At 41.8% G+C, this 14,229-nt stretch overlaps 1 protein-coding gene across 4 annotated transcripts in view; it reads right to left on the bottom strand.

The window, feature by feature from the left end:
* Nucleotides 1–14,229, bottom strand: part of vps41 (VPS41 subunit of HOPS complex) — a 91,029-nt gene that overhangs the window by 51,385 nt on the left and 25,415 nt on the right. For all 4 annotated transcript variants that reach the window (XM_042346868.1, XM_042346869.1, XM_042346867.1 and 1 more), the window contains one exon: nt 5,357–5,431. In XM_042346868.1, coding sequence (XP_042202802.1) covers nt 5,357–5,431 — 75 coding nt within the window. The remainder of the gene's footprint in view (nt 1–5,356; nt 5,432–14,229) is intronic.

Here is a 14,229-nt window from a genome sequence, read left to right as displayed (position 1 = left end):
AGTCACTAGTTGGTCGTTAAGATTCCTGAATGCTGGAGTCGGTGATGTGATAGGGAAAACTGTTCAAACACTTCCCAAGCTAGTCTGTGCAACAAAAATTGACTATACTTTATAAACATTTCCAAAGGGAAGATAACTGGAATTTTATAGACTATAGACCGTACATCAAACCCAAAATTCAATTCCAGTATTGAAAACATGCTGCATTGAGGAGAAATGTTACTGTCGATTACACAAGCAGAAATTAATGTTTACACTGAAATAAAAAAACCATGGCCTCGTCCCACACTTCTCCTGTGACCTCAACCGTATTGCCTGGGCTACTCCCTTTGCTCAGCGAACACTTGCCTGCTTCATGCCCCTTGTCCCATCTGCCTCACCGTTGGTGGGTGAGATGTCAGCCACTTTGCCCTTGCTCACTGGAGTACATCCTGGAATCTCTTACTCATTTTCTCCCCACTTTTAAAGCTCACCTCAAGACTTACATCTTTGATGCTACTTTTGATCATCTTCTCCCCCCACCCCCACACCATCTTCAGCTTGCACCCCCCACCCCTCTCTCCCTGCTTGAGTGCCCAGCGAGTTGTGTAACACACTATGAGACATCCTCCTGACATGAAAGGCCCGATATAAACAAATTGTATTTTTATTGGAAATCCTTTTTTTAAAAAGGAGAAAATTGGTGGATTATTTTGCCCTTGAGTCCAGTTATACAGAAATCTATTTTGCAGCGCTTCATACAATATTTAATTTTGATGTTTATTTTAATTCATTTAATTACCTTCGCCGATGTTTCAATAACCAGGTTTCAAAACCATTCTCTCCATACAACCTACTGCAGGCACACTGATACAGTGAAGAATACAAGCTTGAGACCTTTAGACATCAAAGGATATATCAGGCATCTGGAGTCTTGTACTATACCCTGAGGTTTTTGTAATCTAGATGTTGAGATTAATGAACCACTCAAGGTCTGGTTGTTTTCTTTGTAACTAAGGGGGTCAAAGCATTCCACAAAACAAAAATCGAAGTCTGAATTGCTGTCTGTGCAATTGAGTTGTTGACAATTTTAAACTCTCTGAAGCCCCATTTATACTGCACAATCAGCTGAAATTCAACCCAATCTTTGTGTTCAATCAATGCGTAAAGTTTGGTACAAACTAGGTTTAAGGCACTCCTCAAACTCTAGAAAGAATGGAATTAAAAATCTCCAAAACCAAGACCAGCCAGACAGCCATATTACGGAGGCAGAAACTAAATGAAATGTACACAAAAAAATACCAGAAGCCCTTTGTTGAGAGTCTCCCGTGTGATATTTTATCAAAGGTTTTTTGAACTTCAGATAAATTATGCTGTCGGTATCCGACTCAATCTCCGAAGCACTTGAGACATATAAGCTATGGGGCAGGGGTAGTTGTTGCTGTACCAAATTAAGATGTCACATTCTCAAATGAGGCTTATCAGACAAGATCTACCTCTACTGAAGTCATGCTGCCTGTCGTGTAGTAATGCTTCCATTAGTTTTCCAATCATTGGGGTCAAGCAAATAGATCTATAGTTACCAGATACAGCTTGATAACCTTTCTTAAATAGGGAAAAAAAAGCATTTGGATCTGGCCTGGCACAACTTACTCAGTGTTCATTATTTCCTTAAAATAGTCCTATAGTGCTTGAAAAATTTCCTTCCTCACTTCAGATGCCTGGGGTGGAAATACGTGGGGAGGCTTACTAAAAAACAAAAGCCAGTTTAACTCACACCCAGGTCCTTTTCCTCTCCATTTAATGTACATCCCTGATGCATACATTTGCTTCCTATGCTTTACTCCTATTAATCTACACGAAAAATGCCACTTTTATTGGAACTGCTTAATCTGTCCAAGTTTCTTCAATATCATTTACTTTCAGACATTAGTTATAGCTCAGTGTAAAATATTACAACAAATTCTTTCCTTTAATTCATTTATAAATAGTTTAAACAGCAGGAGACTCCGAGACAACCCTCTCAAGATCAGCTCGTGACTGATGCAGATTTTCTCCCATTTGTTTTCACCTCTGCTTCCAATTGAGTTTTTAATTCAGCTATTAATGCCGTGAGTTATGAACTCTGATCTTCTTTAGAAGACACAAATGTGGAATTTGTCAACTACCTTCTGATACTTCAGTAAATGGTATTACTTTCAACCACTAGTTACTTCCTCAAAGAAAGACAAGAGATTCATAAAGCTTAACCCAGTTCTGGTTTTCATCAACAGAGTTCGATAAAGAAAATATGTGGAGGGGACATGGAAAAGTGTACAGGGTTCAAAAGACTAAAACATCACAGCAGCTATGGGGATTTTGTAGGTCATTGCAGGTAAGTGTTTAATTTCTCTGTGTTAGAACCAAACTGAATGTTTAAAGCAATCCATACTAAAGATACTTGTATGTATTTTGGCAATATTGAACTGTAAGCTCAATGTAGGCTCAAACGCTGAAATCAAATGATGAGAGAAAAGTACATAAACATCTAGAGATAATAATGCTTTTTAATAGGATTTGATTGAACTCCATCAGTTTGCAGCAACTTGGGTGTGCTGGCCTGTCTAACTCCAAAAGCAGTACTAATCCTATCAACCAATAGTTGGGAACAACAACAAAATTACATTTATATAGCACATTTCACATCGGAACGATGGCCCAAGGTGCTGGACAGTTAAAGGATTTGGAATCAAGAGAGGTGGAGGGTAGGAAGGTGGTTGAAAGCATGGTCAAAGAGGAAGGTCTTGAAACAGATCTTGAAGAAGGCAAGGGAGGTGGACATGAAGCAGGCCAGCTCCTGCCTCATCTCTGGAAGTTCATTCCTATTACCTAGTGACAATGCATTTAGTTTAAATACACTTCACTCACAATGTTCAGGTGTCAAATGTTGCTGTTGAAACAAATCTAGGTCAAGTTCATTAGGAAAGCAACCAGTTCAAAACTAAATAACAAAAAGTGGTTAAGTGGTTTCAGAACTGATACAATTGAGCAGCTATGGTCTGCAATCCACAAATGGATTCTCTGGAACAGGTCATGTTTTACTTTAGTGCCTGCCTCTTTTCAAGGGTTTTTTAACACTTCTTTTTCTTCTGCTGATACTCCATAGGCACCAGTCCCTGTCCGGTAACTCTCCAAATTACCACTTTTCATGATGAACATCAGCAGCAGGCTATTCGAGTCCAGAGGGGAGCCGTAGCCAAGTTTGATCCAGTCCTCAGTTAATGTCCACAAGCACATTTCAGCTGAATCTCTGCACAGTGTTCAGGAGCAGGAACTTTTGATTTGCCTCTCCCTGCCCCAGACCAATAGAGCCAATTGTAACAACTTTATTGCTGCCCCCAAATGATGTTGCTTGCTGAAAGAATCTGTGCATGGAATCTGGGACCTTCCCAGGACTATTTAGCTCTGCTACTCATTGGATAAGTCACTGCAATTGGGAAGCCAATTCGATTAATTCTAATTATAAAAATATACTCCCTGAAACATAGTGCTTAACAAATGAGGTATTCCACAAAAATACAGTCAATTCACTTTACAGTATATTCTGTGAAGCGTTTTGAGACGTCTCGTCTGGAAAACGTGAAAAGCGCTATATCAAATGCAAGGATTATTATTATTGTTATGTGTATTACAAGTGCTTAGAGCAATAGATTTCCTGAATTATAAATGTCGAGGGTAAACTTCAGTCACTGTTGTGAAGACTGTGTCTTTAGTCATACATTTGAATCCTTTGATCCGTTTATCGGATTTGAATTCTCTTCAAAGGATCCAAAATGAAACACGTACAGTGAGAAATCTTTAAAAANGATCTTTTGTTAGAGAGAAAAAAGTTCTTTGAAGGTACTGACACGTTCAAAATACAAGTAGATAATGAGACTGAATCACAGAGCATGTTCTTTCTATTGCAATCTTTGCGATTTCCAATACCAACTCTTAGCCACTGGGAGGCACTTGCTGCACATTATACTGAACACTTTCCTCTGCGCCACACCACACAGTTTTAAAGACGATACTATGCTGTAGAATTCAGAAAGGTTAACAGATCCATCTTACACTATCTGTGGTATTTTAAGGTTCCAGCGATCCCGTATCTATGGGGACTCCAGATACTTGATGAATCCTGACTGAAATATGGATGCAGGCAGAAAATGTGAAACTACAGTAACCTCCAGTACTTTAGTGCTGTTTGTTTGTGGCTTAAATGGATGCTTAGCTTCTACAATTCCCACCAAGTTTCATGGAGAAAACACAATAATCTCATAGCTTCAAAATTTGGCAGCCTCTAATAAAAAAAACTCAACGATATCACAAGCTAAGGTTTGTATTTTAACTTCTCTGAAAAATAAATCTCAGGAGCTTGAATCTCACATCTACCCACAATACTAGATGCCACAAGCTAATTCACTATATTCTATTTTTCCAAGTTGGCATTTTTAATTCTTCACAATTGTGTTAAGACATATGTACAGAAGCAAATGAAACACGCTTTAACAATAGTCTGGGCTAAAACCCTTTTATTTAGCTTTAGAGATGCCACTAGATAGGTATTACATAGCAATAGATCAATAAAGTGTTTCTGGGATTGGAATTCCAGTTTCCAAGTTAAGAATCCATGATTTGTGAGCGCCATAATTCTGTCTAAATGGGTCCAAAATTGTTTTCATTAGATTCACATACAAGATTTCAGAAAAGCCATTCCAGTACAGTCAACTTAACTCAACTAAATTGCAGCAAGTTAAAATGCACTTAGAATTTGTTCACATTCGATTCACTGGATTCATAAATACTTAATTTCAGATGAATCAATGAAACTTATGAATCCACTTCTTAGAATTTATGTACAAACATGTGGAAGATGGTAGGGTTACATTAAATATGTACTTGCACCCTTATAGAATATGTCTACTTTGAGATATTGCAACTTTTATACTAGTGTGATCAACTCATGTTGTGGAAAATAGGAGTGCCTTCAGAGATACCCAACCAAACATTAACTAAAATTACAAATACTGTACCTCCAACCTGTCCTTTGTACAGTTAAGTTCCTGAAATTCTGTACACTAAACTTTTTTGTATAAAACAAACATCTGAAAACTTCAGAGTGAGAGATAGCAAGTTATAAATACTACAACATGCATCAAAGCTTTCGTAACACAAGTGAAAGCATACTAAGAGAAGAGAACCAGCTTCCTGGATTCCCCACTCCATGTGTGTTTCCGAGTGCTGCACAGGAAAATGTAGCAACAGATTCTTGGCAAAGTGAAAATTATTGGAAAATAAACTGTAGGCACTGAATTATTATATGAAACAAAATACAGCGTATATTATAAACTCCTACCTTGCCGTCTTCTGTACAGATACCAACATGCTCCCCACTTTCATCCAGGCTTATCTGATTCACCTTCACAGAGCTCTGAAATTCAGTAATCATGTAGAAAACGTCAGTGATTGCTGTTTTATTCACATATATTTAGTTATCCATTAGATGGCTTCTCTGCGTATTTGTGTAATAAAGACGCAGGGAAAATAAAGGCAATGGAAACATTTTCAGAATGTTTTCCAATATTTAACAAAGCAGACTTCTGATATATTATTAACCACAATAAGTTGGTGTACAAGTGCCAGCATAGATTGGCTGTGCGTGCACCCTGCAATTTAAAAAAAAATTCAGCTGGCCTTTTTTCTTACCTGATTCTATTATTACATTCTCTCTATTTTGCTTCTATCTGCCTTGTGATTCAGGTGGAAAATAAAGGGACTGCTCCCACTACTTGTAGATATTCTTAAGAAAGGCAGTGTGTTTCTCTCAGTTATCTTGGCTATATTCCCCTTCTCATCCCAAATTCAATGGATTGCCCACTCATCTCGTGAATCTGTTGGCACAAATTTAGCCTCTGCATATACAATAACAATCCTTGCATCTGATATACTGCTTTATCACATTGTTAAAATGTCTCAAAGCTCTTCCCACGTTTACTGTAAATTATATTTGTACTTGAAGGCAAATACAATGGGCGCTCAGCAGTCAGCAATGACCAACACACAGCCATGAAGTGGATGATCAATTTTACTGAGGGGGAGGGGAATTGCTGGCTTAGGACACAGTGAGTAACTCCCTTATCTTTTTGAATCGTGCCATTGGATTTATAATGTCCATGAAGAGGCAGATGGGATGTCTGTTTTACATCTCACTTGAAGGACGGCACCTCTAATAATGTGCTCTGCCTTCCTTCACCTCCGTAACATCGCCCGACTCCGCCACTACATCACCCCTCAGGCCGCTGAAACTCTTGTTCATGCCTTCATCACCTCCAGGCTCGACTATGCAAATGCCCTGTTTGTCGGCTTTCCCAACTCCTCCCTCCACAGGCTGCAGATAATCCAAAACTCTGCAGCCCGTGTCCTCTCACGCACCAAACTCCATGACCCCATCTCCCCCACTTTCGCCCGACTCCACTGGCTCCCTTCAGATCCTGGTCCTCACATACAAAGTCCTCCATGGCCTCGCCTCACCCTACCTCTGTGACCTCCTAACCCCCTACCAACCCGCCCGTTCCCTCCGCTCAGCCGGCTCTGGCCTGCTTCACGTCCCCAAACCCACCCGCCCCACCACTGGCAGGAGAGCCTTCAGCCACTCTGCCCCCAACCTCTGGAATTCCATCCCCCAATCACTCCGCCTCGCTCCTCCTTAGCCTCTTTCAAGTCCTGCCTCAAGACCCTCCTCTTCGACCATGCCATCGGCCACCCCCCTTCCCCTCCCCTACCCCAACCCCAGCTCGGGTCTGAAATGCTGTCCTCTGTCCAGCGCCTTGGGACATCCTCCCGACGTGAACGGCGCTATCCAAATGTAACCTTGTTGTTGTTGTTGCATACAACTACCCTTCAAACTCTAAATCTGGGCAATCACCAACCTCACCTTTGCACATCGCTCACCTCAGCCATTACCTCTCCTCCAAGGCTACCACCTTCGTCACCTCCAGGTTCGACTATTCCAATCCCCCCTCACCCGACTCCCCCACTATTCCCCAATAAAGTTGCAGACCATCTGGAACTACAGCCCATGATCTCTCCCACACAAGGCTCCATGAGTCCATTGCCCCCTATTCTCACTTGGCTCCCCATCCACCATTGAATACAATTCAAAATTCTTGTCCTCATTTTCAAATGCCGCTAAGGTCTTGCTCCACCTCTGTAACTTCCGGAACATCGCCAGACTACGGCACTACCTCACCCCTCACGCTGCTGAAACCCTAGTTCACGCCTTTGTCACCTCAAGGCTGGACTATGGGAACTCTCTCCTCGTCGGCCTTCCCGCCACCTCCCTCCACAAGCTGCAGGTCATTCAGAACTCTGCAGCTCGTGTACTGCCCCGCACCAGGCTTCGGGACCACATCACTCCCACCCTCGCTCGCCTCCACTGGCTCCCCATCCCCCAGAGGATTGATTTCAAGATCCTCATCCTCACCTACAAGGCCATTCACGGCCTTGCTCCCTCCTACCTCTCCAACCTACTATCCCCCTACCTACCTGCCCGTACCCTCCGTTCCTCTGGCTCCAGTCTGCTCCACGTCCCCCGCCCCAACCGCCCTACCATCGGTGGTCGGGCCTTCAGCCTCTCAGCCCCAGGCTCTGGAACTCCATCCCCCAGTGCCTTCGCCGCTTCCTCCCTTTCCTCCTTCAAGGCCGGTCTCAAAACCTTTCTCTTTGACCGAGCCTTCAGCTCCCCTCTCGACTCGCTTCCCCCTCCTCGCTCCCTCCCTTCCCTCCCTTACCCTGACCATTTCCCCCCTCCTCGCTCCCTCCCTTCCCTCCCCTTACCCTGACCATTTCCCCCCTCCTCGCTCCCTCCCTTCCCTCCCCTCACCCTGACCATTTCCCCCCTGCTCGGGTCCTGACCCAACTGTGCAGCGCCTTGGGACGTCCTCCTGACGTGAAAGGCGCTTTATAAATGGAATCTTGTTGTTGTTGTTGTTGTTTCCTCTGTAAGCCACTCCCTCCGCACAGCAAACAGCAGCCTGCTTCAAGCTCCTGCTTGTTCTGGCTTACCACTGGTAACAGCCATTTTGCACCCTCTCCTTGTCTCTTCTCTCCCCCCCACCCATCTTCAAAGCCCGTCTTAAGACCAATCTCTTTGACTGTGCTTCCTGCCATCTTTCCCTTCCCCTCCATCGCTTCCCCCTCTAGAAACTCAGGTGCTCATTCAGTTGTATGAAACACTTTGAAATGTCCTCCCTAAGTGAAAGGCATTGTATAAATGTAAATTATTGTTACTGTATAACATTGAATTAACCTCTAATCAATTATGTCTTGTAAAGCACTTTCAGATGTTGATTTCAAGTGAAAGGCCCTGTTAAATGCAAGTTCTTATAATAATCGCAATCACAGCCTGGAAAAAAAATATTGTAGTGAGTATAAACCCAAGCCACAAAAACTAGCACTCCTAAAATTATTTTTAGTTTACAAAAACACTGATTATATATACATTAGGAAGTTCCTGCATTTGATCCACAGGTACCTGGGGCAGTATTGGAGATACTAGAAATGGCTTTAGCATCTTTGGGTTTTGAGGGTGCAAAAAAATATCAATTAGGGTTCCTCTTCCTGATCACCATCAAATGAAAAGGGATCTCCCAAGGCTTTGTGTGAGTGTTTGGCAAGCTATCTGATTGTGTGTGGAACAAAAGCCATCACAGCCTAGCCCGATCCAATCCTCAACCAACATCCACAAACACACACACACAGAAAGGACCCCAAGCTGGTTTTTACACCACTAAACTGATGGCACAACTCAGCTTTTCCCACCCAATTGCTTAGCCTTTTCACACATCCTGCCTCATCGGCCATCTTATAAATAACATTGCTCACTGTGTTGTACATCCCAAACTTAGAAACTACAGTACTTAGCAACAGTCATACATCCTCCATTTAAATATATTGCATTTTTTAAAAAAATATATAAGAATATTCAAACGGACAACAGAACTGGGTTTAGTTTTTATTTATAGATGTTTTGCCAGATGGTGCTTGAACTCAACATAAATTTTAATCATATATGACATGAATAGTATATGGTTACCATACATCACTGGTAATCTATTTATAATGCTGCCACTTTAATTCCTGAGAACACATGATCAGGTAGAACAGTCTGTCAATGAAGGAAATTTACATTACTTTAGCTCTTTCATCAGTCAACCACAGTCTGTTTGACAATGAAGGAAATTCTAAAATATACAATGGACATTTCTGCACTTCTGAAATCTAGTTTAGCTCAGTTGGCAGCATTCTCATCTCTGGATCAGAAAGTTGTGGTCTAGGCTGATGTTCCAGTACAATACTAGGATAGCACTGCGTTGGCAGAGGTGCCTTCCTATAAAAGTGTTGGCCTACATTTGCCTATAATCCTTATATCATATCATATGTGGAATCCTGTAGCTTAATGGTTAGAGCACTCGCCTTGCAAGCGAGAGGACCTGGGTTTCGATTCCTGGTAGGGCAAAACATTGGGCAAGTTTCCTTACTCCACATGAAGTAATAATCCCTCCAAAAAAAAAAATTTATTTTGTCACTCAATCAAGACTGTTTGTGGACACTGCTGTGCGCAATTGGCTGCCGCATTTCACCCACAAAGTAGAGTTGATTCACTTGACAGTATATTCTGTGAAGCACTGAAGACATGATAAGGCGTTATATCAAATGCAAGGATTATTATTATAACATACGCAGTTACTACACTTTACAAATCCTGTGAAGCGCTTTGAGATGTCCCCCTGACATGAAAGATGCTGTATCAAATGTTAGGAATGTTATTAATATCACCATCCTTCAGATAAGGTTCTGTCTGCATGTTCACATGGACACAAAAGCAAAGTTAGTTTCTCTCACCTTGCTGATGGAAACACCTGCCATATTTATCCACAAAATACTGTCATTACACTTAAGTGCCCATGAAACCCTTGGAGACATTTTGGTACGACAAAGTGCTATAAAAAAATTCTCTTTCAAGTGGGACGTTTCCCCTGTGTTATACAAAATGTTTCCTGTGCACAGGCCAAGGACCTTCCATCCTCCATTTGCTCCAGAATGAAATGTATTCGAATCAAGTTCATTCTGATTAAATGATAAAATCTTCAAACACGTTTGTAAACGACTATCGAACCTGTCCGTGTGAACAACTATTGAATTTGTCCTTGTAGGGTCTGGTTTTGTCACACCAGAAAGATGTCCATGGCTGTGGGGTGTGAATGCTCAGCACAGACTGGAGAACATGCAATCGATGCGAGGGCTCATGCAGCAAGTGAGGAGCATTGAACTTTGAATACTACCAACACTGCAGAGGTTTCAGCTCACATCTAAACAAGGAGTGGTAGCTGGAAAGAGAATTATCACAACAAATTGCACCATGTTATCCACAGCAATACTCCACAGGAAAAGATTTAGCCCCTTTCTTCTAATGAGTTACTTTGAACGATTCAAAGATAAACCACCACGAAATTGCTAAGAAGCTATGGGTCGAAAAGACCCGATACTCACAGTACACATGGGCTCAAGTATTCAAGACAACAACAAATTATATAGCACCTCGGGAGGACGCCCCAAGGCACTGAAGACAGTTGCAGTCACCATTCATTCAGAGCTGTGGTTAAACCACTTTGGCAGGTCTGCTGTCAGGTGCTGTATGACAATTCTGGATCCCCAAAGCAGTGATGGCTTAATAATAATCCTTGCATTTGGCGTAGTACCTTTCACGCCAGGAGGATGTCCCAAAGCACTTCACAGGATACACTGTATAATACAGTAACTGCATGTTTAGTGGGCGAACTGGGGCAGCCAAATGCCACAGCAACATCCCACAAACAGCCATGAAGTGAGTGAACAATTTTATTTATTTGGAGTATTGTTGGCCAGGAGAGAGAGAAACCGGGAGAGAGAGAAACTTGCTTCTCTTTTCAATTGTGTTAAGTGGCGTTAATGGAGCTATTAAATTCATACACCTTTGCCAGACTCCACTGATGCATGACTTTAGTGCAAGGCTCAAGCTACTATTGAATAGTAAAACTAAATACTGGGAATGCAATCAGCAATGCTGCTATACTACCCTAGAAGTTGTATCCGCTGCACCTCTTAAACACCCCATATATTCACATACATAATAATAATCATTGCATTTGATATAGCACCTTCTCGCGTCAATGAGACATCACAAAGCACCTCACAGATTACACTATGATGTGAGCTGATTATATATTTTGTGGGCGAAACATGGCAGCCAATCCCACACAGTAGTGTCCCACAAACAGTCTTGGATTGATTGACCCAATTTTTTTTGGGAGGGATTATTACCCCCGGTGCAATGCAACATTTCAAACAAACGTCTACATTCTAAAACTGAGCACAGCATAAACCTATTGTACAGAAAGGGACTGAATGTTTCCCATCCAAAATGGTAATCACTGCTAGGACCTAGGGTTGTGCGTCGACTCCCCAAAGATAAACTTACAGATTAGACGGCTCCTCTTAGGAAAGAAAAATCATGATGAGAGTCCACCAGCTGCCCATTCTCCTGGAAAGGGAGGTTGTGCAATGTGTTCTTACTGAGAACGGAAAGATGGGAGAAAAATAAAACTCCCTACCTTATGAAGCCATTCCGTTAATAATAACCATTCTATCAATAATGTGTAAACAAATCAGCACTCTCGCCACCTCCTCCTACACATCCTCTTTCTTACAGTAACACATTGTGCAGTCAAATGGCATTAACTGAGCTCGAACAGCAAATTGGTAGTGTAAATAGTATCTTTGATCAGATCTCTTGAGCCTTGAGATGTAAAATGCATTTGCAGAAGGCGGTTTAAGTCACATTTGCATGAGACCTTGGTTCTGAACCAAACTCAGAGCACAATTCTCAGGAGTTGGCGTAATGTACTTGGGGGAATCCCTGCTGGAGATGCACTTCTCTGTTTCAGGCATTTTTTCCAGCAATTCATGCTGTGTTTATACTCGACTGAGCGGATTGCACTGTATCTGTGTTTCACCCTTGGAGGGTGGGGGCCAGTCAAGATTGGTCATTTAGAAGCACTGTTAAATAAACAGCTGTGGGCACCAGATAAAAGGCTTACAGGTAGATTTAACAAAAAAAGTCTATTTAGGTTAAAGCTTTGCACAATACCTGACCTCACTTGTAGCAACACTTTCCTTTCGATTAGAGGTTAGATTATTCTACTTTATGCAAATTTGAGGAATTCAGTGTCCAAATTTATGTAACAAATTGAAGTCCAACACCTAAGGTTTTGACCCAGCAGTGACATTTTTCAAGAGAAGTTTGCATTTTAAAAAGCAAACAAACGTGTGTATCAGCCTGACTCGGTTGATAGCACTCCACTGAGTCAGAAGGTTGTGGGTTCAAGCCGCACAATGGGACTTGAAACTCGTATAGTCTGTATTGACACTCCAATGCAGTGTGGTGGTGTGCTGCATAGGTGGAGGTACCGTCCTTTGGATCAGCCGTTAAACTGAGGCCACATCTGCCTGTTTAGGTGGACATTAAAGATCCCACTGCACTATTCGAGTTTCTCCGTGTTCTGGCCAACAATCCCCCAAATAAAATTAGTCATTCACTTCGTGGCTGTTTGTGAAACACTGCTATGTGAAAAACTGGCTGCCGGGTTTGTCCACAAAAACGCAGACACTCTTTACAGAATATCATATGAAGTGCTTTGAGATGTCCTCCTGATATGAAAGGTGCTCTATCAAATGTAAGCAATATTATTATCCAAACTAAAACGCACCACATGTCCTCCAGTTCTACATTTACAGGGCATCCTTCCTCTTCACTGTCATAATTAACTCACGTTCTTTTGGTTCAAGACAAAATCAAACCACAAAGAAAAACAAGGTACAATTCAATATAAGTAACTTTGCAGTCAATCCCCTCCCTAACCCTGTTAGATTATAAAATACAGTCAGAATGCTGTGAGCATACACTGTGTCAGCTGCTTAACTAGAAATAAAATTGTTACCATTAAGAAAGAGTTCTACAATTCTATTCCTTTTGGTGAAGTCTTTTCCCTCAACACCCATAACACCAGCTTCAGACTCGGATACCCAACAGATGCCAGAATGATCAATCAGCTAATGGGTAATTTGTAAAGCTTCCCTTGCTAACAAATAGGTAATTGATTCTTTCACAAATGCTGCATCCCTATGGAAAATCTGGTTTGGAAGCATGCTGTAAGAATAGTTATGTGGAGAAAGAGCAAGTGCGCGAGCCTGTGTGAGGAGAGGAAATAGGATGCTGTTCAGGGGCAAAGTGAAGGAAGTATCTGGTTCCAGGTTGCTTCTCTGATGTGTTTTTGTGATTCCATGGGCTGCCCAGCAACCCGTGTTAAATGGGGCTTACCTTCAAATATGTGGAGAATTTCACTCCTTTTTACTTTCAAGTAATTTTGATACCGAGCAGGAAAGACATCACTCTAACATTCGGACTTGAACAGTGAAAGAAAGCAAACCACTACATCAATGTCTCAACACTGTCACCACTTCTCCATATCTGCCCCCCCCCCACTCCATTATCTTAATTTAGAAAGTTATTTGCTTACAATATGAACAAACCACAGGCTCAGAAGAATTGTCAAAGATGGGAGTGCTGTAGCGTAGTGGTTAGAGCACTCGCCTAAGCAAGTAAGAGTGTGACTCCCAGGCAGGGCGATAACTTAGGCAAGCTTCCTTACTCTGCACGCCTCTGTTTATCTAGCAGTACGACAGAACCCAGTTGTTAGTCGATTGGTGGATCGTCAAATAAGTTTTTTAAATAATAATATGGCCACTCAATCCACAACTCTTTGTGGAACACTCCTGTGCACAATTGGCTGCCACGTTTCGCCCATAAATCACGCAATTCACTTTACTGTATATTCTGTGAAGCGCTTTGAGACATTGCGACGATGTGATAAATGCATATCAAATGCAAGAATGATTATTATTATTATCATTATTAAGATCAACAGCATACAGGAATGCTGCACATAAATCATGTTGCAACAGTTTCCTAACCAAGCACAAAGCTTTGGAGTAATATTTACATTTTAAATAGTTATTTCACTAATACTTTCCAACTAGACCAGATGTCACCTCCAAAAACATCCACTCGACTTTATAGTTGATCTTGTGTGGCGCTTTGAAACATCGTCCTGACATGAATGGCACTATATC

The sequence above is a fragment of the Callorhinchus milii genome, unplaced genomic scaffold, assembly GCF_018977255.1.
Source record: "Callorhinchus milii isolate IMCB2004 unplaced genomic scaffold, IMCB_Cmil_1.0 Scaffold2, whole genome shotgun sequence".
NCBI lineage: Eukaryota > Metazoa > Chordata > Chondrichthyes > Chimaeriformes > Callorhinchidae > Callorhinchus > Callorhinchus milii.
Note: the sequence above shows the minus strand (reverse complement) of the source record. Positions and strands in the feature narration are given on the sequence as shown.